The 26,283-nt window shown below is 35.8% G+C and overlaps 1 protein-coding gene across 2 annotated transcripts in view; it reads right to left on the bottom strand.

The window, feature by feature from the left end:
- Positions 1 to 26,109, bottom strand: part of LOC106719561 (ras GTPase-activating protein raskol) — a 132,978-nt gene extending 106,869 nt beyond the window's left edge. The window contains exons 1-2 of one of the 2 annotated variants that reach the window (XM_045686442.1): positions 26,008 to 26,109; positions 25,337 to 25,562 (exon numbers count right to left, since the gene is read on the bottom strand). In XM_045686442.1, the coding sequence (XP_045542398.1) occupies positions 25,337 to 25,406 (70 nt within the window). In that variant the 5' untranslated portion in view covers positions 25,407 to 25,562; positions 26,008 to 26,109. Of the gene's footprint in view, positions 1 to 1,324; positions 1,445 to 25,336; positions 25,563 to 26,007 lie in introns of those variants that run through there. The other variant, XM_045686440.1, reaches the window with a different exon arrangement.
- Positions 26,110 to 26,283: the final 174 nt, after the last annotated feature.

Here is a 26,283-nt window from a genome sequence, read left to right as displayed (position 1 = left end):
TTAAGTGCATATAGTTGTCTCGTGATAAAATAACGACTATAAAATATTGCTTACTGAAGCGTTATTAACTTCTATACACACTACTATAAGCTTAGATAGATATCTTTTATAAATAGACTAAGCAAAATATCGCGTATTGGAGCTATTGATAAATTAGTAATATTATCAGTTGTCGTCAAACTCAAGAACAAAATCAAACGAACGGTTTGATCTTCTTTAGGCTTGATAATATTATAGTCCGACTTAGACCACAAGCGAAACTTAATAGAAAAAAAATACAGTATCAGAAATAGAACATATGTAACTTTAAATGCTGCTTCTGAATGTAAAATCTTTCATTATATTCCCGGTAAAATAAAACTAAAATATTCAAATCTTTCTTGGTAAGAACAGTTCACATTATCATAAGTTTTTTTATTCGAAATGAAATTATTATATAATATCTATTGCAATCTGAATCTCGTGAATGATAACGATATCGAAACGAGATAAATATGAATAAGCAATCGATGTAAAAGATGGTTCGTGCGGAGGCCACAAGACTAGCGGAGAGAGTGCCATACACTATTGAGGATTATAAACCAGGTTTATTGTTGCAATCCAATCTCACTCCTAGCAACACACATTAACTAAATAGTAGATCATCGCTGCGGTTTTCTGCGAGCGTCGTTATACAAAGTATCGTGCTTTAACTTAATAGGCAAGTAATTAAGAACCTATTACGAGCGTATTTCGAAAGCCTACCGTCCATTTCACGGAGTATTTACTGTTAAATGTAAATTCTTATAGAGGTGATTATTTTTCCGTTAAACTTTATAAATGGAAATAATATCGCGGTTCACTAAAGAGGCAAACACTTTAAACCATTTTAATTTCAGCAAGAAAATTTGGTATCTTTAACGTGACTAAGTTTTGTGAACACTATAATAATATATATTTGCAAATATTGGGAACAAATTATTAATAATTTACAGGAGTAAGTTTTGTAAAGTTAAAAACTTAAAGTTACGTTATCTAAAGTACAATGAAACAAATATGAGCAGACAAGTAAGTTGTTTTCAAGTGAAAATAACTTCGACGTCAACAAACTTACTAAACTTAAAAGTCACTTATTTCAATACATTGTAATCAAGAAGTCTAAATAGAAGTATTATGAATATATTGAAGTCTATTAAATAAAAAATATTTTTTGGACACACAAATATTTTGTTAAAAATTATTAAACTTCACGTCATAAATAAATCGACGTTTACATTAAAGAAAAGGACGTCAACCGAATGAATTGCAGAAATAACAAGTCACAATTAAATCTATGTATACCAACACTGAACTTGACACTCAACACTTCTGTCACAATTCCCTTCACTGATCGAGAGATTTCGATTTTAAAATTGTTTGCGCGCGACACGACGGTGCGCGTTGGGGACCGCGCGGTGGCCGACTGGTGCCGGGCTGTGGCGATGGCGCGCGCGGAGGGCGACTTCGCCAAACAAACGAAAATCGCTCATCTGTTCGCAGCTGGTCGCCTTCAAGACCGTTATCGTCCGTCAGTTATACCATATCTCGTCAGTTATACCATATCTCGTCACTTACTCATATACCTTAGTACATCAAAGCGACAAAACCATGCTTAATGGGATGAAAGTTATACGTGAAATAAAAAGATTAAGTTAAGCCTTACTTAAGATGGAATTATGGGACATTTCTATGACATAAATGTGGTAGCTAAAACTTGGAGATTTAAAGTTACGGGTGGTAAAAAGTTGCAGCTGTTTGTAAATAAAAAAGTTCTATATGTTAAACAATTTCAATAGGAATTGTTTGATGTTAATAGTTACATAATATTAAAATGAACTTATAATTATTGTTCTAAATTAAGCACAATTTTAGAAATTGAACTTGATACCAATATTCCAAAGTTTGAAGTCTATATTCCAACTGAAGTTTACTTTGATATTTTTGAAGACACAAAATACAATCACAAGATGTAAATTTAACATAAAAGCGTCTTTGAATATAAAGATACTTTAAAGATGGACAAAGCATTAAAATAAAGCGATGTCTTCAGTGTTGTGATAGCTACCTTTTTTCCAATTTAATAAAAGAATAAGTCGTACCAATTGATCTGTATCAAGAAATCTAATGAACAAAGCACTAGTTCGACAAATTAGTGTTATAAAACAGGCCAATTAGTTATTTCGAGACAGATTCAGGTTATTCGAATCAAATAACGCAAGTTTCCGCGCAACTCTGATGCATTGCCGCACTTTTTTTATTTTAATTAAGTGCACTGCAATACATATCAGTAGTGCACGCCTGAATAATACTGACGTCAGTAATGGATTAACTCTATGAGTAACAATCGTCATGGACCCTTTCACAACCAAAATTGTTACTAAGGACAGTTGTTACTAGTTTTGTTAGTAGCGACAAGGGGATTATTTCATTTTTTTATCTATTGTTGACTAGCAACCGTATTAACATAGGGGTCGCGTCAACGAATCAACGCCCTCGTATACGATTGTATGGCCCTTAGCTGAGAGTTAGGTGATTTTATCTATTTGCTATCTCCCGGGCATGGTACCAGCTTATCGTAGAGCAGCGGGGACCGGTTCGGTACAGTAGTATTTGCATACTGCAGCGTATGCTCGGCGCCAACAAGTTTAGTCGAGCTTCACGGTGAAATATCGTAGACTAACACCGATGATGTAGTCTATATTTACTATACTATAATAATAATTATGTAAGACATAATATTTTGATTCAAATCTTAACCAATTTTACACAATACCAAATGAGATGCGATTGTTTAGTCTTTGAATTCAAATTTTGAACGATACACAATTGAACGTAAATTAAATTACACTAACGCATTACGCAATTGATGTTTATTTATTTCTATAAATTGCGTAATTATCTCAAAACTATTGCACTATTCAATAAAATTTAGAACGATGTCATTCTAAGTATTTGTTGTTGATTTCGTCATTTGATGAAACTACTGATATAACTAGTCATTCATTGCATCAAATAATCCTTAAACTTTGTTTATAATTTTAAAACGCGAATAAAAATAAGTTATGGAAATTGTTTATGGAAAACTAGAATTATGCATGTTTTTTTAAATTGAGATTATGTAGATAAATGATGTAGTAGTTAAATACGTAGCTAAAAAGCAAGCAGTTTACCCAAATGTGCATCACCTAAAGTGCTTAGGTGTAAAGAAGTGAAAGTATTAACTTTATGGGAATAGTTCTACTTTATTAAGACCATAAAAATCCTCTAAAACGTTAGGACACAATATAGACCTTATCGAAACTCTTTTCACGCGCGCTCTGCGATTTTTTGACAGCTGCATTCAAACTATACGAGCGTGACCGACCGGTAACCGTGTCGTAATATTAAATCTTATTGAAAATAAAAAATATACCTTATTGCCTTTGTTAAAATTTATATTTCGCGCTTTAATGTCTAATTCTTAAAATATAAAAAGGTTTCTTTACCCTTTCGATTCAGTAAATATAAAAAAAAATCTTATTCAATGACGGAATAAAATTATAATTTATTGTTCATAAAATTTTACTGTTATAAATTAATAGGCGCGTCTTTAATACGTCTTTTATTTGTGAATTTTCAACTCTGGGAGATAAAATGTCGACGAATAAACATTGTTAATTATTCAACTGCTTTTACTCTACTAGAGCTCGATTAACCTGTTTGAAAATTTTACACGATGATCTCAATGTGTCAGTGATGTAACTAATATTTATATTTCTATAGTTTCAATTAAATTTTGTTTGCAGTAATCTGGCAGTGATTATAACGAGCAAATGAGGTTATTATTCTTTTTTTTATTTATATAATTATTGTATTAATAAATAAAAGCTTTTGAACAAAGTAAATATATAATATAGGTAGTTAAATACAAACTAAACATGAATTTATGGAGGTGAGAGTTAACTATTGAGAAATAAGTACGATAGTAAAATTCATGCCGTGATGATGCGGTCTTTGAAAAGTTTGCTGGACGTGACTTTGAATAATATGAGAAATAGCGCTCGAAGCGTGCATTATTATGCTATAACCCAAGTAAATGTTAATAAAAAAAATCTTCAAATATTTCACGAACTATTAAATCATCTTTCTGTTCATTATAATTAATAAATAAAGCCTACATCATGATTAGAAGTCCTTTCTGAAAGTCAAATTCTTTGTTCATTAGTATCGAGATTAGTCAGACACACAATAACACTGTGGGTGTCACCAACAAGAAACCATTCATATATTATTAGACATATGTGAAAACATATAACAATGAAACGCTTGTATGTGCTAATATCATAGAACTTAGCAACATCTTTCAGCAGTTCCCAATTTATATCTTTTTTAGTTTATACCCCACGTTTCCATGATTCTTTTTTTTATATTACAAGGTGGCAAACAAGCAGGCGGCCACATGAATTCGCCGAAATGGCGAAGCGAACGCTGCCCATAAACATTCGCAATCGCAATCGACGAAGACGCACAAAAAGAGAATATTTAACCTTCCTATGCATCTCCTCCTCCATCAAATCCACATCCCCTTCCCATCCTTTCCTTACAAGAAAAAGATGGGAAGGGAAAGACTACTTTCTATTCTAAAATCGTTGGAATTGTATTTTTATCAAAGTTTTCCAAAATTTAGGTCTAATAACGCCATCTACCGTAAGCTTGACATACAAGTGCAGATCGCTTACTTGGAGATCTGCGACACCTATCGGGCGATAAATTAAATGGTGTACTGGTATTAAATTTTATGTCACTACTCGGCGATAGATGGCGCTGTTAAAAAAAGGTGGATTTTTTTTCCAATAAAATTAATTTAAGGTTACAATAATAATATGGATCAAAATAATGTCAGTCTTATAATTTGAAAAAAAAAACAAATATAACTGCGTATTACGAATATCGTCAAAAGCACTATACCTATTCAGATTCGATATTCTGATTTAAAAAAAAAGAAAATCTCAATATCCGAACCACTTTGACGGGTTACAAAATACCAACCATTTGTACATAGCATTATGTATTTTAGGAATGTATTTCGTATTTAATCTTATTAATATTATAAATGCGAATGTTTAGATGGATGAATGATGGATGATGGATGACAAACATTAACAAAAAAATTACGAGAAAATAGGTTTAATATCTGCCTCTTATGAACGTAGCATTGAAGTAGATCTCAGTGGATACAAAGGCTAATAAAACAAAATAAGAGCCTAACTCATAGTTAAAGTGGTTCAATGGACTGGCAGAATAGTTTTGGACGAAAAAAAGGCGTGACGTACACAAAAAGAGTTCAATCGCAATGTGCAAATAGCTCTAACGGTACAGTTAGCGTGGCCGAGTGATGTGACAAGCAAACCGGATGCGTGAGGAAGGACGCCTGTCCGCCGATGTCAGTGTGACCGTATGGACATCTCCAAAATTAGGCTTCTGATGGTGCCTACAAATTTCGATTAGAATATTTGTGACTTGAATGCGTAAGCTTATTATTAATAATAAATGCATTTAATTAAATCTATTGATAAATAGTGAAATACCAATATGTTAGTTAAAATAATATACTAATTTTAACGGATGACGAATTTTAGTGACCTAAATTGCGTTGGATTTCTTCCGAAAAGTTTTTGAAAATAAAAATAACACTAAAATTAACTCTCTTGATTCTTCACCAAAAATGTGTAATTTTCTAGTTTGTGGTTAGCATGTATGACGTTTGTGACACATAAATGAAGGTCAGTTCTTCACTGAGCAAACATTTGCCCAAGTCATATATTTTTAGTCTAGCCTGTGGGTGCAGTGACAACAAGACTACGTACTTATGTACTTCTTATAATCTAACCCTGACATATAAATAAGATATATTTTGCTAACTCATAAACGAAAATAAAGAATAATAAAATTGTATTTATTATGAGTCAACAGCAGATTGCAATCGAGAGAGAACATGGCAATTAATTTTAAAACAAGAAGTCTACCATACATACGAATGTGCGGGCTTGCCGTCACTCTGACTCATAAGTTATTTACTTAAGGCCAATGAACAGGCATCAAAGTGAGTAACAACACATACAAAGCTTTGCACTAAATAATATAAAATACTTCTTCTTTGAAGTAAACAATGAAAACTTGATGAGATCTGAAATACCGTTGACCTTACACGCGAGAAATTTAAAAATAATAAAATGTATGACTTGTAATGATTATTACCTTACCGCCTACAGTACAGAGAATATTATTTAGTAGCTGTCGCCCACGACTTCGTTCGCACGGAATTATAACAACTTAATTAGTAGCCTATGTGTTCATCCAGACTATGTTCTACAACACCAATACCAAATGTCAGTGAGACACGTTTAGCCGTTCAAGAAATACCTAATATCGTTTATCGTTTGCCCCCTTCTCCTATAAAAAAAAACCTAAAAACAAACATGCATCCATTTGAACTTTTGAGTTTATAATATTAGTAAGATTCTGTATTATAATCTGATTATGACACGTTTACTTTAAAAAATATGTATGCAGTAATGATAGATAAAAGAAAAACGCTCTGAGCTTTAAACATTTCGCTTCTCTTCGCCAAACAATGCCTATAAAATCAACAATACTATACAATTAAAACAAGATGTCTTAGGTACTTAACACTAGTATTAAGTGTTTACTTCATATAGTTAGATAAGTTTTCATTAAAGACAAAGAAAATGCATGTTAAAGGAATGAAAACAAATGCTTACGTTTTTAAAACAATGCTGTACCTATATATGCATAAATCCAGTTATTTTAGTTATTCAAGCGTAAATATCCATTTAATTTTTCATATAATTGCTATTAAAATATAAAAGCTACAGCTGTGATCGCGGCATGTTAATTATATATAACGCCAGGAAATTGTACTCCATCTCCGGTGCCGGCCGCAATGGAATTGTCAATTCCAATATTAAATGCTGATTTATACCACGTATTTATTCCGCAAACGACAATAAAATATGCCATCCTGCAAAATTAAAAGAAATGCCAGAACGCAACGTGAGAACTGAATAATTTCATTAATCTTATATTCCATTCCAAATGGATACCATCTTGTAAAAACAAACGTTAAATTCTATACACGCGGGTAATACACTATTAATTCATATTTTCATCGTTTTCAGTTTGTAGAGATTGTGGAACAGACTTTAGTAGAAATCTAAAAAAAAAGGTTTTTTTATAGAAATGTCATAAAATGCGTAAAATTTGGAATACTTAGGTTGCTATTTGGAAGAACGGAAAATATTTCAAAATACTTTGGAATTATAATATTAAAATATACATTCTTAAAACATATTTTGTAATCTGACATGTGGGAGGTTGAATCTATGATGAAATCTAATCTAGCATGCTCATTAGCACCTTTGGAGCGGTGCCAATCTCATCAATCTTGGTGTCTGTATTCACGATAATCTGGCATTATTTCAACTAATGACAATGTCATAGTCAATTACAGTACCAAGTGGAAATAAGTTTACTTATCAGTATTGAGAAATATCCTTTGCCATCAGATGAATAAAAAAAAACTAGAAAATAATTTAAGTCTCTAATTGCTAATGTAGTCTCTTAATCCATATAGCATTTCTATACAGTCTCATCTGTTTAAAAACAATATTTGCTATAAGCGATGTTAAAATTATAGGTATGCAAAAATATAAATTTAAACATATTTCACAAACCATGTTAGAGAGGGTAGAAATTTGAAATGTATTGGACATCATCTCGGTAGCAGACTAGACGGGTACAATGTAATTACAGGGCGGCGCGGCGCATCTGCCTCCGGGCTGAGGGAAATGCGCCGCACCGGACATGGCGTCGCCTGCATTTCCCGCCAACGCCGCAACGTTATACAAATTTTGATGGAAATGAGGCGTCATGGCGTCTGAAAGCTCTACGAGAATCCTTTAAAACGTAGGTAATTTTCTTTCATTTTACATCTTACATCTCATCTCATTGTTTAAACGGAAAACAATAGGTACTTACAAATACATTTATAAACAGTAACTTTATATAAATATACGTATTTTTAAACACTGCTACCTACAGGTATATACGTACAAAACTATTTTCGAAATATTGTAGTTAACAGAGAGTTACATAAACCGAGCGTGATAACATATTATGTGCTCAATGTTCTGCCACGGTCGCTGTGCCACAATAATCTAATTAATTCATTACACGCCATTTCACACGAGCTACTGCCTATACAGTTTAATCGATAACCGATACAATGACTTGTGTCCCTTCATATATAACATCTGCTCTACGAAAGGCCCGACGCGTCCGCTGAAATATCACGACCACACAGAAGACAGACGTCAAGTGGAAGCATTTCTGATGAGTGCGTGCCGAAGGCCTAACTTTGGTCGTCTTTCTGTTCCCACCCTTTCCTTATAAGGAAACATTTTTTTTTTTTTTTTTTTTATTTTTTTTTTTTATAGTCAGGAAATGCGTTTACGCACGCCTACGCCGGGCTGTGCAATGGCGTAGGGAGTGTGGGACTCGCCGGTCACAGAAGGTGACCGGAATACCCACTAAAACCTGACTGCCCTCTAACGCATTATGGCGGGCGCCACGGGAACGCTTTTGCTTTCTTCCGTGACCCCGCCTGCGTTATCGCCCTGAAGGGGCCACCCTCTCACGCGTGGTTTGTGGGGGGAAGTACGGCGGCGAAAGCCCGCCTCCTTCTCCCCACTCTCCTGCGTCTGAGCGGGGGCGCGAGGGGATTATTCTCGCGCTCTCGCTCCCTTTCCTCCTTCTGCGAAATTACTATTTCGCAGAAGGAGGAAACCGCCTCCCATGACCCCTCACTGCCCAGCATGGCGCTAATTACACCTGGGAGTGAGAGGTCATCACCAATCGTCGCTGCCAGAGTGCGGCGCTCTTCGGACCACGCTGTGCATACCTGAAGGGTGTGTTGCGCGGTGTCCTCATCAGCGCCGCACTCGTGGCACGACGCCGTCTCTTCTCTTCTGATGCGGTGTAGGTACCGCCCGAAGCAGCCGTGCCCTGTTAAAATCTGGGAAAGTCTATAATTCATTGCGCCGTGGCGCCTCCCGCACCAGTCCGAGAGCCGTGGGCGTATGGCCTCTATGGTGCGGGCGCCGTATTTGGCGTCCGCTAGGCCAGCAGCCCACAGCTCTATGGTCGTTCGCTTTCTCTCCGCCCGGGACCGGGCGAGCTCCTCTGGAGCCGGGGCTTCGCCCCGAGCTCTCTGCTCGACCCGCTCCCGGTACGCTTCGGCCAGCACACCCGCTTCTATCTCCCACGGGGGAGTGCCGGCCAAAGCGCAGGCCGCTGCATGGCCAACCGTGCGGTAGGCCCTGCATGCGCGCACCGCAACGATGCGCTGCGGCCTGCGGAGGAGGGCCCTGTTTGACGCGTCAAGAGCTTCTGCCCATATCGGCGCGCCGTACAGGGCCATACTGCGAACGACCATGGCATATAGTCGTCTGGCCTGCACGCCCGGACCTCTCAGGTTCGGGAGGAGCCTGGCGAGGGCGGAAGCCGCGCCGACGAGTCGGGGGGTTAGCGTCCGGAAGTGATCTCCGAACCGCCAACCCCCATCGAGGATAAGGCCAAGATATTTGATCCGGGCCTTAACCTCGACCTCGTCCCCGTTGATCCGGAGGGTCGCTCCTGCGGGCACTCTCCACCTCGGCCCTTTGAAGCAGAGGGCCTCGGTTTTGTGGAGTGCCACGCGGAGTCCGAGCGCCTCGATCCTCCGGACCAACAGGGTGGCCCCGGCTTCCGCCCTCCTCTTAACTTTCCTCCAGGTGGTGTCCCGGACGGCTATCATCGTGTCATCTGCGTAGCAAATGACAGCCATCCGGGGCAGCACCTCCCCGCGGATGGCCCAGTCGAAACCGATGTTCCACAGCAGGGGTCCTAGGACGGACCCCTGAGGAACACCGGAGGCCATCCGCCGCTCCTCTCTTCCCCCCCTCCCCATGTAGGACACTACCCGCTCTCGCAGGTAGTGTCCCACAATCCTCCGGAGATAGAGGGGCAGTTCATGGTACCGAAGTGCCTCCTCTATAACTCCGAAGGGGAGGGAGCCAAAGGCGTTGGCGATGTCGAGTGACACCGCCATCGCCCCCTGTCCCCTCTCGGCCGCATCCTCCGAGAACCTTTTCAGGACGGTCAGGGCGTCCAGAGTGGATCGCCCGGACCGGAACCCGAACTGGTTCTCGGAGAGCTGCGGCCCTTCCGTCTCCAGATGCTGGATGATCCGGGAAGCCAATACCCTTTCGAGCAGCTTCCCGGCCTCATCCAGCATCACGAGCGGCCGGTGGCCGGAAGGAGAGTCGACGGGGCGACCCTCCTTCCTCAGCAACACCAGTCGCCCCTCCTTCCACACCCCGGGGAAACGCCCCTCCGCCAGACAGTCGTTAAACAGTGTGCGGAGGCGCTCCCCGAGGTGTTCCAGCGCAATGTGTAACGCCTTACCAGGCACTCCGTCTGGCCCGGGGGCCTTACGGGTCCCCCTGAGCCAGCCCGCCGCCCTGGCCATTTCCTCCTTTGTTATCGGGGGTGGGGCGAGGGCGGCAGACCGGTTCAGCTGTTCGTCGTCGTCCGCCGGCATGTCTCTTGTCATGCGCGGTGGTACAAAAGAAGGGCTATCCGGGAACAGCCCTTCGACCACCGCGCTAAGGACCGCCGGCTCCATCGTTTCCGTGGGGGGCGCCACCTTCAGCTTCGCCCGCACCATGCGGTATGGGCGCCCCCACGGGTCTGCGTCTAGGGTCGCCAAGAACTCCGCATAGGCAGAGTTCTTGGCGGCCTTGATCGCACTGGAGAACGCCTTCTTTGCCGAGCTCAGCTCGGTGTAAAGGCGCTCCAGCTCTTCCTCTGTTCTGTTCCGCCGTCTGCGGCACCGGGTGAATGCCCGTCGGGCGGCGTTACTGGCGGAGCGCAGGGCGGCTAGGTCCTGCGACCACCAGTACACACCTTTCCGGGGCGCGAAACCACGTCGCGCCCTGGGCATTCCGGCGTTGCAGACGGCGGTCAGATCACGGCGAAATCTCACCGCCCTCTCGTCGACCCCCACCGTTTGGGGGGGTTCCTCCGCCCATGCCCGGACGATGGCGGCTTCTTCCGCCAGGTCAGGGTCGAGGCGCGAGAGTTGCCACTTTGGGAAGCCCTGGGCGCCTCGCTGTCCTGCCGCCGCCGTCCGGGCTTGTGACCCCTGGGGCGCGGTGGAGACCCTGAACCGGATGTACAGATGATCGGACAGGGTCTCCACCTCCTCAAGGACACGCCAACACGATATGCGTGCACCGCCTTATAAGGAAACAAGGGCAAGTGGCTTTGACGGGGAAAGTGATGAATAGGAAGGAGAAATATTCTCTTCCTTTGCGTCCCCTCCTCCGTCGATTTAACTTAGGCAACGCTTGCTCGTTCGCGACCATATAATATATATAAAAAAAAAAAAAAGTTAAAGATGGAATAAGAAAAGAACATTGTGTTTATCCCTAGTTTGTATTTTATAATATTAAAATTATATGGAGTGTTCTTAAGTAAGCTACTATAACACTTTGTGTTATAGCGAAAGAGACAAATTTGACGCTTTTCAGTTTAACATTTAAATGCGTTACACACAGTGGTTAATCATGTTTTGAAACTGACGGCATTAACTTAGTCATAACTGGTTTGGACGAGCTATTAAATAAACAATATCAGGTTATGGAATACATGCATCTTTAATAAGGAGTTTTTATGTGAACAAAGAACGAAATGAAACTATTGTATGAATAAAAAAAATATGCTTACTTTAATATGCAAGCCTCATTTTTATTTCTGTAAAAACTTGAATTCAGCATCTTTTAAGTTACAGTCTGAATATTTTCATTTTAATAACTTACAACAACGATACTTTAATATTGTTTACTTTTATAATGTATATCGATCCTAAATAATGAAATAGTTATATTCTATCTAGTATTCTTTCCATAGTTGAATACTGAACGATCAGTAAAGGAAACCTTATAAATTTAATCCATCAGCTGTTAACAGATGTCGCAACCACATCACAATCCTATATATTTTAAATTCTGAAGTTGTTTTCTGTAATATTTTATTGTAACACTGAAGTAATCCCTAAACTGTACACGTATAAATTTTAAACGGATTAATGGTTTCAATTCAAATGGAATATGAATATTTTTGGTTGGAATCCGTAAAACGAACTTAACATTAAGGATGACTTCGTGATGCAACCTTTGAGGATACCTACTTACGGTTTCAATAGCGAACATGAAACCCTTCGATGACTTTTCTATCTGTTAGATTTAAATATCGTAAATTCTAGAATGTTTTTGTTTGTTTTAAAAATTTAAGTATTATACAATTATTTCATTATCGAAAGAAGTTAATTAAATTGTGCCACATTCATAATCTTTGTACAAATAAATTTATCTTTTTACGTATAAACCGTATAAAATTCTGCTTGAGCCTGAAATGTTTATGGTTTCTTAATATTCAAGTGAGTGAAATAACGTGTCTGTGCATATACCATGTTCTCTTTTCGTGTAAAAAGCGTGTGCATTCTATTCAAGATTCAAGTTTCATTTCAAGTTGTTCTCTGGCTAGATGTTGCAAATTTTAAAGATTCTTTTTTTTATAAAATACTGTTAGGACTTTTTATATATCTCTGGTAGTTATTTACAACCAGCCTGGTTTGTAAATAAAAATAATGAAATATACTTTGACAGGTCTTTTATTTTATTATTGGGGAAATCATAAAAAAATCAAATAAAAATAAATGAAGCATGAAGTCGTTCAAAGTTCTATGAAGTAGAAAAAAATTAATTTATCTTCTTTATAATATGAGCATACATATAAATTCATATAGTTTGTTACATAACAGTATATACTCGTAATTATATCGTTTTTCAATGCCATATAATAAGCTTTTTGTTGCCTTTCAACATTCAGATGACCTTCTTTTGACATGAAAATTGCGCACAAGGGTACTATTCTTCACTTGTTGACATTTCTGCCCTTAAAAGCGATTCGCCCCACGTAATAACAGCGGCTCTTAAAAATGAGAGGTTAGTTATAGACCGAGGTACTCGTTATTGTAGAGCTCATTTGATGACGTAGTCTTATGTTTGGGTTGTGGATAAGAATTGAAAAAATAACAAGCTCGCATTACAATGCCACACAGACGGTGAATGACGTTATTGTAATTTGAATTACCTTCCTTCTAATAACATAACCAAAACATGCACCAAAACGTACTGTTGCCAACTTCTTTTTAATTTGATACATTTTCTTATTTAGGATAAGGAGTGAATCTAAGATTTGAGCACCTCGTTTCTAGATTTACTGTCATATTTACTTAATCTTATGCAAGTGGATTTTATGACTGTTATGGTAAAAACAAAAAAATAAAAAGCTTATTTGAAATGACCATTTAGCCCATCACTAGCCTTGTTTCGCAATAAAAAAAAGATATAGGTATGTTACTAGGCTTCATGTTGTTAACTAAAGGAGGTGGTAAATCTGAGATAATCAAAGAAAGGCAATTTTCCTTGCGTTCATCATCAACCTGCCTTTGTCCAAACAGGAGATCGGCACAGTATGTACGACTCTTCCGTGCATCTCTTTCATCCGCCATATCTGAATTCACTCCTCTTACGCATATCCTTTTTCACACAATCCATCCTTACTTTCTTTGGTCATCCTCTGCCTTTGTAGTCATCTACATTATTTTTCAATGCTTATTTATGGGATACAGTTTTCTATATGTTAACATACTCAATCCTTAAATTCACCACATCTATTGACTACTATCCTTGCTTCATCACTGTTTTTGGTTTCTCTAATTCTATGTTAATTAAGTTATAATTAATAGTACATCAAAATTAAAACTTATTCCATATTTCCTTAAAGCTGTTTGATTCATAAACTAGTTTATCGTTGACTTTGAGTTGCGTTAATATTGGTGTCAAGGTTTTCGTTACAGGCGCAGTCCAAAACCATTGTCACTACGGCCAAACAAATCAATTGGCGACTTATTGGACAAGGCTGCCCTAATTAAAGGGCTTTATTTATAATACTTTTAGAGTGGAATCTTTTATTATTTTAATAAAGCTTGAGCTCCTTTCACAAAAGACAAACTCTTGTATTCTTTTATTTGGAGTTGGCCTCAAGAATGTAGTTTCTCACATTTACCAATTTATTAATTACTGGCTACTGACCATTACATAGTGTAGAAAATCTAATCAATTTTTGTATTTAACCATGCAACACGAAGTTGTTAACACCAGTTAATATATTTTCAATCAAAACAAACTGTTAGCGAAATAGGCCAAACTAAAAATGTTTAATTAAAAAAAGTCAGAACAAAATATTTCCGCATTCAATGTTACTAGACTGAGTTTTATTCAATTGCGCCCTATTAATATTTTATAGGAATATATTATTTACAAGTCTCTGCCTACTTGTAAATAGTTTAAACGAAAGACTTATCTTGTTTCATTTCTTGCTATAAATCTATAAAATAGTATCGTCAATAGACAAACACAAATTAATTTTCCATAACGTCAATAACTTTCTGTTTATTTGATTTTTAATGAAATCTTCACCTTATAGTATAAATAGCCTCCCTGTAAAAGAACTACAAGCTATGTTATTATGCATTTATAATTGAAGTTTATATAACTCTCAGAAATCATAGTATTATTTTCATTAGAGGCGAAAATACAAAGTTACCATCCCTTATAATTACCAATACCTTCATTTAAACTCTACAATACAAAATGTCACAATACGTATACGCTACGAAAGTTCCTCGTATGTTTTATTCGTCTATAAAGTTGCTCTGCTCCAATTTTTCGTTTCGACCTTAATTACTTGATCTGCAGTCGGAATGACGAAATCGATTAAATTGATTACAGGCTTTAAATACGACCGTGTGTTGTTCCAGCGTTTGTACGGCATTATTTACAGTAATCAATTTTCTTCCGCAGCTTGCATGCCTGGTACAAGTAATTGTTGTTTGACATGCTTGTTAAATCATCGTAGGAATAATTTTTATTGAATCAACCCACACAACGTGTTACATTAACGTATGAAATTATGAACTGTGAGATATAAAAAAATTGATACAAATAGTTGTGGTTCTTATGCACGCCACACACGTTAAATATGGTAAAATCGTCATGCAAAATCTAACGTGTGTAGCCTGCATTATTGAAATAGTATTAACGCTGGTTTAGGATCAAGATTTTTAAACAGTTTAGAAATTTTGACTAAAGAACGGGATAAAATAACGCCGCCGCGCATGTACGATATGCATGATTAGCTTTGTAAGAGAAGACCTTTCACAACTGTAAAAACTTTCTACGGTAGCAACTGATCTAAGTAAAATTAACTAGCTGCTAAATGTAGGTAATATAACTATTGAGTAATAATAGCTTGTAAATGTTCTCACACAGCTTTAAATTAAAGAATGAAATAAAATGTTAACTTCTAAGATCAAATCACAATAACACAGATAGCAAAACATTACGTTTCACTTTACTATCTCTACGACGCACATCGCGCACTGACAAGCTGACAACTATGGAAGAGCAAGCAGGAAGTAACCTGATTCCGGTACGCGGAACACATTATTGAAGCCCGCCTCTGTAATAAAATTCAATCAATTCTTTGATCATTCAACCCCACTAGAAACACAACACTTGCTCCCTGTTTAAAAATAAAACACACTCTTGCAATGTAAAATTTATATAACGCATAAATGACTATAATATTTCGCAAACAGATTAGTCCTTCTTTTGTAATTTCGGAAATCAAATCGAATGTTTACCACAGTGCTTTTACCACATAGAGCAAATTATGGCTTTTAATGTTTGCCTCAAATATTAAATTGCTATAAACATTCCCCTTTAGTAACAATTAACACCGCAATGATTAAACGGGGAGGTTCCCCATGATGTTATCGCACAATGACAACGGCTTCTTATCGTTCGTAATGAACACATTGGCATAGAATTAATTGCTGTAAAAATATATCAGTGCACGCACGCGCTGAGCTCGGAAGGGTGCTGCCTCTTGCGCCCCATCTGAACTGTTACCATGGCAACGAGGGAACGCTTCCTCCACCTCGGTCGGTGCCCTCAATGCACAATGCATGTAAAAGGGACGGAGGGCGGAAAGCGTGAGGTCTGTTGTCTGGGGCTTTAATGCAAGGGAGCCCTAAAGCTAGCGAGATTGAGTCGTACAAAGCATTGTGTATAGTATCGATCATGTAGGCAATCAGAGCGCGTTTGAACGATCTTTGCCTGTAGGCTTTTTATGCGAACGTAACGACTTTCTCTCTTTACTGAACCGCCATTGCTATTGCAATACAATTATGCAAGTACAGTGATATCTGTCAATGACTATTGTTTTACAATTGAACTGTCTGTTTGATTTTATTTTTGTTGACATTTCTAGTAAGTTTTAGTTTTAGCGAAAATAAAGTATTTGTAAATAGATTACGGTAATTTGTATTCAAAACGTCCTACTAGAGTACAATAGGCCAATTCTTAACATAACAACAATCGACAGCAAAGTATACACCGAATTGTGACCTTTGTCACGAAACCGGCGGCGCGTAGCCAAGCTGTGGGAACGGACAACGACCGCTGGATTAACAAAGAATTAATTCTATACATGTCCTTCCATATCGGATTAAGATCAAACCGAAGTAAATATAAAAAATATCCAACTATATGTAATGCTCTTTAACTAATTACAATTTCAATCAACTTGTTATTAGTAACAAGACAATAAATCTTACGATGCCTATCTTTTGCAATGTAATCCATAACAAACTAACCAATATTGCAGTATTCAAACAATGAGATCTAAATAAGTTTAAAAGTTAAATTTATTTATTGTTAATCACAAATTCGAATACAGAATGCGCGCAAGAAAGTCATTACCCGTGGTCGGCTACTAATCTATTAGAAGGTGAACAACTGAACTCCTTCATTTGTTTTCAGTATATTTGTAGAGATAATTAATAAAAATAATTACGACATCAATTTCTAATAAGCTTCCCACACAAATAATAAGCTGGTATAATTTTTCACGGGAAATATTTTCTCACGTAACGTGAGAATATTGGTCCACCGACCACATCACGTCTTGCTCTGATGAACTTTTACAGATCCTCTCTTATAAGTACATGAGACTTTCTATGAAAATTAAATTTAATACTACATAAAAGTCTTGGTATTGAATATCCACTAAAGCTTACGAAGCAGATTTTCATAGTAAAAAAAAATAAAAAGTAACACGATATTATGCAAATATTTTATAAGTTTCGAGTTGAAAGACGCAATTTTACTTAGTTACTGAAGTAAAAACCGTTGCTACTTTGTGTGTCAAAGTGACAAGAACAAACGCGTTGCAATGCTCTACGGGATGGCCGTTACAAATCCTTGTTAGAGCCGCATTCTTCTTCCTATAATAAATTGGTACAACAAACTAAAGCTTTTATATGCTGTTAACGATTATTCACAAATAATTATTATCATTGGTTAATTTAGCATTGTTTAACAATAAATTAATTTAAAATGAATTAAATAAATTATGATAAGTCATAACGGAAAATTAATAACGATATAATAAATTTTAAAGTATACAAAAGTGCAAAGTTCATGGATGATAAGTTTAAAACATGTCCGTTATGAGTGGGTGTTTGGAATGTTCGTTATTTTAGCGTCTTTTAAACAAAAATACGTTAACTCGAATATTGTTTTTTCATATGTCGAAAATACACAGTGTATTAGCAAACTGTATGAAAAGATTATAAATTAATAAAATGCTTCATGAATGAAAAAAGATTTGACAATCGCTTACCGATTTATAATAACCAATGAAATGACCTTCGTTTAATTGATGTAAAAAATATTATTAACATTAATGGAGTTTAATTTTGCAAAATCTTTTAATAGAATGCCAACACGCCCACCTTGAAAATGTTGTTGCGTTGAATTGCCTTCCGCATCAGCGAATACAACATAATAGAATAATGTTACAACATCTATCTTCATACTATATATAAATATAATAAATGCGAAAGTTTAGATGGATGGATGTTTTATTACGTGTTATTACGTATCTCCAAAATTTCTTCAGGGATGTCACTAAAATTTGGCATGTAGAAATTAGTCTGGAAGAACACATAGACTACTGAAAGCTGGTTTAAAAAATAATTCATTCATTTTATACAACATCAATCCAAAAAAACTAAACAACTACGTATCAATGCAACGTGAAAGTTACCCGACCGAAGGGAAATTTGACAGAACAAGTTAAATTAACTTACGTCACATTACTGACGTCTGCTTACAAGTGGATATAGCTAGTATACAGCATTAGATACTTTCACTGATGATAAGCGAGACAAATTCTGTATAGCTGATAAACTGAGGATAATAATAAAATTATAACTTGCATCTACGCAACCAACTATACAATCTGGACCTATAGATAAAGAAATGTTCTACATACATACATACATACTTCTATATTGTAAAGAGGAAATAATTGTATTTATATATGAAACGAATTAATTCAAAAACTAGTGGACCGATTTCAAAAATGTTTGCCATTAGAAAGCTACATTATCACTGAGTAACTTAGGCTATAGTTTTTTTGGATTTTTCTTTTTATTTCGAGCGCATGCAAAAGCTTATTAAATATAAAAATATATTTTTATACAGTTTACATAAAAATTAATCTATTTTAAATTATTATAACAGGAAATAACAAAGTCGAAACATCAAACCTTACAATAAACATAAGTTTTTTTTTACTTTCATGTCTTGTCTATAAACATATGTGGTGTTGCATAATTTTACGGTAGTACACAAGTGTAGGAAAAGTCGATGCATATTCATGACTTTACTCAACCCAACCCACCCACTTAAGAAAAACCCATAAAGCTGTTACGTAAGAGCCAGGGAAAAGTGCCAAGAAAAAGTAAACCGGTATCTATAAACACTACTACTAACTAAACTATAATGCCTAATGGCGGATAGTTTGCTAGAGACGATAAACCGACCTAGTTTGTTCGATCGACTCCATCGTCAGAGGAACGCTTCCCTAACCCTCTTAACTTCAACTATATTACAATATGCTTTTAATTGTACTAAATATAAGATTATAAAGAAGATTTATTACATTTTATTATTAAGATTACATTATATCATTAAAACTCAATAGCTTATGAAAGTTAAGTTACATTGAATGGGAACTGATCAATAAGTACTCTTATTGTTATTATAGTTCTTGTTACGTAATATTTTATGTTGTGTACTAGGTAACAACAACTGTAATAGTGATATGAGTTAATTTTGTTACATTTATGGAAGCGTCATGGAAAGGTAAGGTACGTTTATTTTAACACCGAAACTTAAAAAACCTAAAAAGAAGAAAAAACTTACCAGCCAGTTTGATATTAATAAATTTACGAAAAATACACATTAAATGTAACGATCGTTTTTTTTTCTGATTTTCTATATTTGAATTGAAGGGATTAAATATATAATAATTATATTATATAATATATATATATAATATTATAATATATAATATGTACTGTCTAATGAAGTTTATTTTATATAACATAACCTGAAAACTTTCTGCTCTTATTAGAGTAATGTGACAATAAAAGCTTTTCCCTTTCAGATAAATTATAGCTCTGTATATTTGTGTTATGTAAAAAATAGACTCTTATTACAGTTCTTGTTACAAAGAGAAGATTAAAACCACAAGATCTAATTTTCCGATTGGAACTTTCTTTAAATAAAAATGTTGGCTGTTTATAATGACACCATTCAAATCATGAAAAATCTATATATATAAAAGAAAGTTGTGTTAGTTACACCATTTATAACTCAAGAACGGCTGAATCGATTTGACTGAAAATTGGTGGGCAGGTAGCTTAGAACCAGGAAACGGACATAGGATAATTTTTACCCCGTTTTCTATTTTTTATTCCGCGCGGACGGAGTCGCAGGTAAAAGCTAGTAAAATATAAAAACGTTGCAATGGTTTATTCTAGCACAATGCTAGCAGTGTAACTAAATGACCGGAATAGTGATGATTACTTATTCCTTTTTGTACGATCCTCGCATATTTCTACTATAACTATAGACTTAACACGAATTTAGTGACAAATCGAAATGTATTCAAATTTCTTTCTTTATTTTTTAAGTATCCAAACAGTTAACTTTTTCTATCCATTAATGTTTCAATTAAATTGCAAGCGACAGTTAAAGTCGTGAACATCATTATATAGGTCTTTCCATCTTGATCAGACTTCAAAGAAGATTCAAAGGAGCATAAAAAATTACCATATATTCTGATAAATAAATTAAACAGTTATTTACCACTTTGGTCATAAATCTTATGTTCAATATGCCACAGATATTAGTCATACACTACATCAAATGAACAGTTACGAGAAGGGAATAGGAAATGTTTCCGGTTGCTATTAGTGAATGGAATATCCGGTATAAAATACTTCGTTAATAATAAATCGAGTCTTCTAATAGTAATATTTAGTCTAACAACCTTTCATTTTGAATATTAAGGATATTACTTAATAATATGATAGCTAAATATGCAAAATTTTGACAAGGTTTCTAATTCTAAAGTTTACATCCATTTTACTTTGCATATTTCGTTCCCGATTTCGAAATGATGGGAAGGTAAAGTGTATTTGTGGGGCGCATAGGAAGGGGAAATATCTCAGTGTTTTCTCTCCTCTAACGATTAAAGGTAGGCAACACATACAGCGGTCGGCGAATTCAGGTTGCCCTTTGCTGATTTGCCATCTTATAATTTAGAAAAAAATCTGGGGAAACAAAATAACCTCGTGAGGACGTACTTTTAACTACTTCTCTAAGTTTGCAAAATTAAATACACATGTACTTAAACAGTAGAGATAAATATAATTGTGCCAGTTACAATTGATTTAATTGATAAATAAAACCAGAACGGGAGACCAAGCATGTACCTATGTTAATGTAATGTAATTATATTATTCATCCTAATATTTTAATAAGTAGCCAAATACTTATTGAAAGTAATAACTTTATCTAAAAGCAACTTTTCATCGATTACTGTTATCAAGGTAAATAAGTAAAGTGAAAGACCTCAAACAAAATGTCGAACGCACCATACATGCGTGTTCATATTACGAAATGTCAAGCCAATCCAAAAAAAAGGCTAACTATAATATTTACACAGTTTGGACACAACTTAAAGCTGCCTGCGTTATTGCACAACAAGTCGGTGTACCTATTATATGAAGCAAGATAGGTGTGCACAGTTGGGCGGTATCTTCGACGCGCCTAAAATAAATAGTTTGCATTCTAAGTTACACTTGACAACACCCTGTGACTCAGCGATTGTCATCGGTTTAGGTCAGGGGCTTTCAATTTCAAAGAGGATTCCAATACCGTTTCACAGCTCGAGTAGTTAGCTTGATTTATAGCAAGCGCTCGCAGACGAGGGGTTCCTTATCCCCTTGAGGCATATAATTACCGTCGTATATCTAAAAGACCCCTAACTCTATGTTCATTAGATTGCCTTGCTCGCCCTTATCTAAAGTGTCAGCGCTTTAGTATTCCGTGTATGTGCTTAAATCAAATCCCCAGAGAAATAAAGTAATCTTATTACTAACATTTCTAGCAAAATAAAAAATATATTAAGTTTAACTTTCAGAAAATTTCACGCGTAGAATTGGCAAAAAAAGGATTCAGTCTACAAAAATATTTTGTCGTGTCACAATAGCTATCGTCGAAAGTCATGTGAAAATTTTAAAAACAAAACATTAAAAAGTTGCTTTTATTTTCTTATTCTCTGGGATTTTAACAATAGCACCTGTTGGCTTGTGATAACATTCAGTAGCCGGTCTGCGAGAGTTTACTTTCTATCGGTCGTCATTTGCAAGCTCGGCACGTGCCCGCTGCCACTCCGATATAGCGGATCCCCCACATAAACTGTACTTCTACTCTTTGAGTCATTGAAAATCATGTATGCTAATACAATATTATAATAAAATTCTAGACTTATAGTAAAATCTGATTTGCCTAATTAGTGACCCGTTATGGCTTCGCTCGGGTAGAAATTACCTTACCAATATTATATATGCGAAAGTTTAGGTGGATGGATGGATGAATGTTTATTTGCAGGTATCTCCGCAACGGTTGAACGGATCTGGAAGTATTATGACCCGCAAATTGCCCGCAAGTTGTTTTTTTATTGCGTTTAGTGTTTAAGATTGCGATATCTTCTAAACTATTTGTCAAAATGCCACCAGATTACTTATTATAACTGGACCATAAATACATAAGACTACTTTGATATCTGTTTCACCTTCCCATGAAATTCATTCACGAGCGCCGTGCTCACCTAGTGACTGGAGAGATCGTGGACAGCATACTAAAATTGTTTTCCTTTTTCGATTTCTTCTTATTTTCAACGCTTGTCCATGTGGACGTTTCCGTCTGTCCAAACTCTCGGCACATTACACGGAACATGACATCACGGCTCCGCGAAAATCGTGTCGCAAGTACACATACAAGCTTGTTTACATATAATAAAAATTCTGTGGCTTATTTCCGTTTTGCAAGTTACTAAACAAGAATTTACATCATTAAAGTGTGAAGTATTCAGATTTCATTTCCATTCAACTTTTCTATGAAATAAAACCTGTATGATTGCAGATTTCATTATATAGCTTTTATAACTGGAACCTTTTAAACATTCTATGAGCATAATTTAAATTAAAAATATGTAGTATACGTAGTAACTTTCATGATGAAATCGTAAGACAATTACGTGGTTTACAGTAGTTAATCAAGTGAAAAGTCGAATAGGCAATCATAAATTAACTTCGATTATTCCACTTTATAATTTATAATTTTCATAATCGAGCACAATGTAGTCACGAATATGTCTATGCAAAAAAATTAATCCTTTGGTGTATGAAGCATAAATTGCCAATCTAATTTACTAAATTCTCTTTATGTTAATTTGTATATCTAAATAGCCGAATAGCCGATGTTTATCTCACGGACAAATGCTTTACACGAGTTAAGAAAACCTTATCCGACGATTATTATTTAGTAAAAATATACAAAAGCATGCATATTTTACATTATGAATCCAAAGACGTTCTTCGATTAGCAGTAACATTTTGCTAATCGAAGACTACGGGAATTCTGCGATAAAAATAGTCGCAAAAATTATTCTTTTGGAATTTCGTTACAAAGCTTGCAAATGACTCCTCATTTAATATTTTTTGGAGAAAAGCGTTGATAGTAATTAAAACAGAGTACATGTTAATAAATAAAAACAAAAAAAACTCAGCAGTAGTTTCGCAGAAAATAGGAATTGTTATCACACGTAACTTGTCTTTACTTGTGTGTGGTCCATGTTTACTTCAATGATCGAAATACTCTTGAATCATAAAATTTATTTCGGGACAAGTAAACTGTGGCAGAGTTCACCACACCATACATCCTACCGTTTTTAATATGCGTTGAGCGTACCGTCTAACTTGCATGTTTTAGATTTAAAAGAGAAATGTTACACCTTTAAATATGTGAAACTTACTACAGCCAAGAAGTGGTTTATCGTTATATACTACCTTTTAAAATAAACCTTAACACGTTAACTGCTATAGCATAATTTTATGTTAAATTAATTTTATAAAATGTTAGGCCAAGATGAACATAGTTTGTTGGGGGCCTTGTCAGTCAATTTCAATAGAGAAAAAGCCCCGAAATGTGCTTGACAGCTCCCTGGGTTCATTTGAATTACGTGCGTTTGTGTCAGGCACTCGTGACTGACATGGCCCTAACAGATACCATATCTGTCAAACACTGGTGCCTGACGTGGCAGTTAACGTGTTAAGTATACAGAATTCGCCAAAGAAAGCAAGATAGAGTTCAATAAACTGACATTAATTTACCAAGGGATTCTTTTGCCTATAAATTACGAAACGACAAAATTTTATCGGTACAAATTGCGTAGATTTCCAATTCCCGACCGTTAGATCTTTTCGCTAGTCAAGCGTTAAAATTGGTAAAGAAGCTGTTGATGATTTCATTATTATGTTACTGGCAGTGTCGGAGCATTCAATAAAATTCTATTAAGTTTTATACAATTAGTCGTAACGGACGTTAAGTGAATTATAATCGCCGTCATAGCGTCGCCATCTGTTATGAGACGAAGACCCACCATGATTGTGCAACTTGGTAGTTACACGCAATCGAAAACACTGCCGCGAATCAAACTCAATTCATACAATTACTACTATCTATCTTTATATATTAGAAAAAAAAAACTTTGTGCACATTAAAACATCTGGTCATTTATCTTACTTCTTACTTAATATTATAAATGCGAATGTTTAGATGGATGGATGTTTGTTTGAATGTATCTCCGGAACGGCTCAACGAGCCTTGATGAAATTTGGTACAGATATAGAACATAGTCTGGAAGTACACAAGGCTATTTATTACGTTTTTTATTAATTCTGCACGGAAGGAGTCGTGGGCGACAGCTAATACTTAAATAAATGCAGACATTTTACTAAAACTTTACTAGACTTTAACTAAAACTCCTTAGGTATAACTAACTTCTCTTAACAAATGAATGCATAACAATTGCAAATATAAACCAGTTTTTTTTTTTGAGTTAATAAAAATCAACAATTAGGTCCAGTGAGTTTGTGCTTCTTTTAATAATAATGAAAAAATGTCATGTTCAAAGCTTTAGATATATGCAAAAATTAAAGACTCTTAAGTCAGCTAAATCAAATACACTTATCGATGTATGCGGGTAGTAATCATTCTAACGTTTGACTGCTAACAATATCAGACAAGAATTATCTTACTGCCAAAGCGTAAACAATCTTAAAAAAAACGAATCTGGCCAAGTTTTACCGTAGCTATTAACCGCAACATCAGATGAGGTAATTAGTTGCACCGCTACATTGCACGGACGAACGGTTCAAATAAGTTTCTGTGCACGGATTTGAAATGCAATGGTGTTAATTTAATTTCAACCCGAACTGTTTTGTAAGTTCACTAAGGAATGTGACCTTTATTACTCACCTTAAGAATCATGTCACTCATTGAGCACTTACGTAAAACGCTACAAATAACTCTGCGTTGTAGCACAAAAATAGCAATTACCCGTACTTCTAAATTATTTTTTGAAAATAAGACTTTTTGAAACTTACCACATTTATCTAACCAGCCCTCAGCGCGACAAGGGTATGTTATGACAACTGGTTTATCGTCGCACCTCATCTTCAAGGATCACAATTAAACTGTTTACACTTTGAATAGCCGCACGTTAAGGTCAAAAATAATTTAGAACACTTTACATTTCACAAACACACCTATGAACCTGATATTGGTATACCACTATGAGACTCCTCGAACACCACACGCCACATTCACCAGCTGTAAATAAAAATAAGCACATCATTGTTTGAAAACTATGTACCTACCTAAGTACTTTGTTACATTGCATCCTGCCTGCTATTGATAATTTTGATTGTCATTATAATATAAAATCATTTATTAGTGACACAAGATTTGTCGTTATCTAGATGATACAATATCTACTCGAAACACTGACTGTAGGTAGCAAAAAATATTTTTGTACAATAAATTATAATTATATTTATAATTAGATAAAACAAATGCCTATAAAGAAATTTAAAAGAAAAACGAAATAGGTAATATGCTAAATAAACTAATCCCGATTTTTCTTCATTTCGGCTTTTACTTTAAAATTTAAATATTAATGATAGTTATTTAAAAATGCTTTTTTATTAATAGAGTAGATTATTATTTTTCATATTTGTGTATGTTAATTGCACACCTATAATAATAATTAACATACCTTTTAAAAATTAACCGGAACATTAGGAAACCATTATACATTTTTATAACGTCGTCAAACTGCATTGTTTGCGCACACGTGATTAGCACTGTGACAAAAACTTCGACACATCCATTACCTACAAGCACGTATAAAAAACTAAATTGCGAAATGCGAAGCGAACTGAAATCTATCTATCTTCTATCCTATTCTTGCCTTTCAATTCATTCAATTTGTCAGAATATAGAAACAACATCTTACCTCTCTATCTACTTTATCGACCCGCATCCTTATCAC

Source organism: Papilio machaon, chromosome 3 (genome assembly GCF_912999745.1).
Source record: "Papilio machaon chromosome 3, ilPapMach1.1, whole genome shotgun sequence".
Classification (NCBI taxonomy): domain Eukaryota; kingdom Metazoa; phylum Arthropoda; class Insecta; order Lepidoptera; family Papilionidae; genus Papilio; species Papilio machaon.
This window is presented reverse-complemented; position numbering and strand designations above follow the sequence as displayed.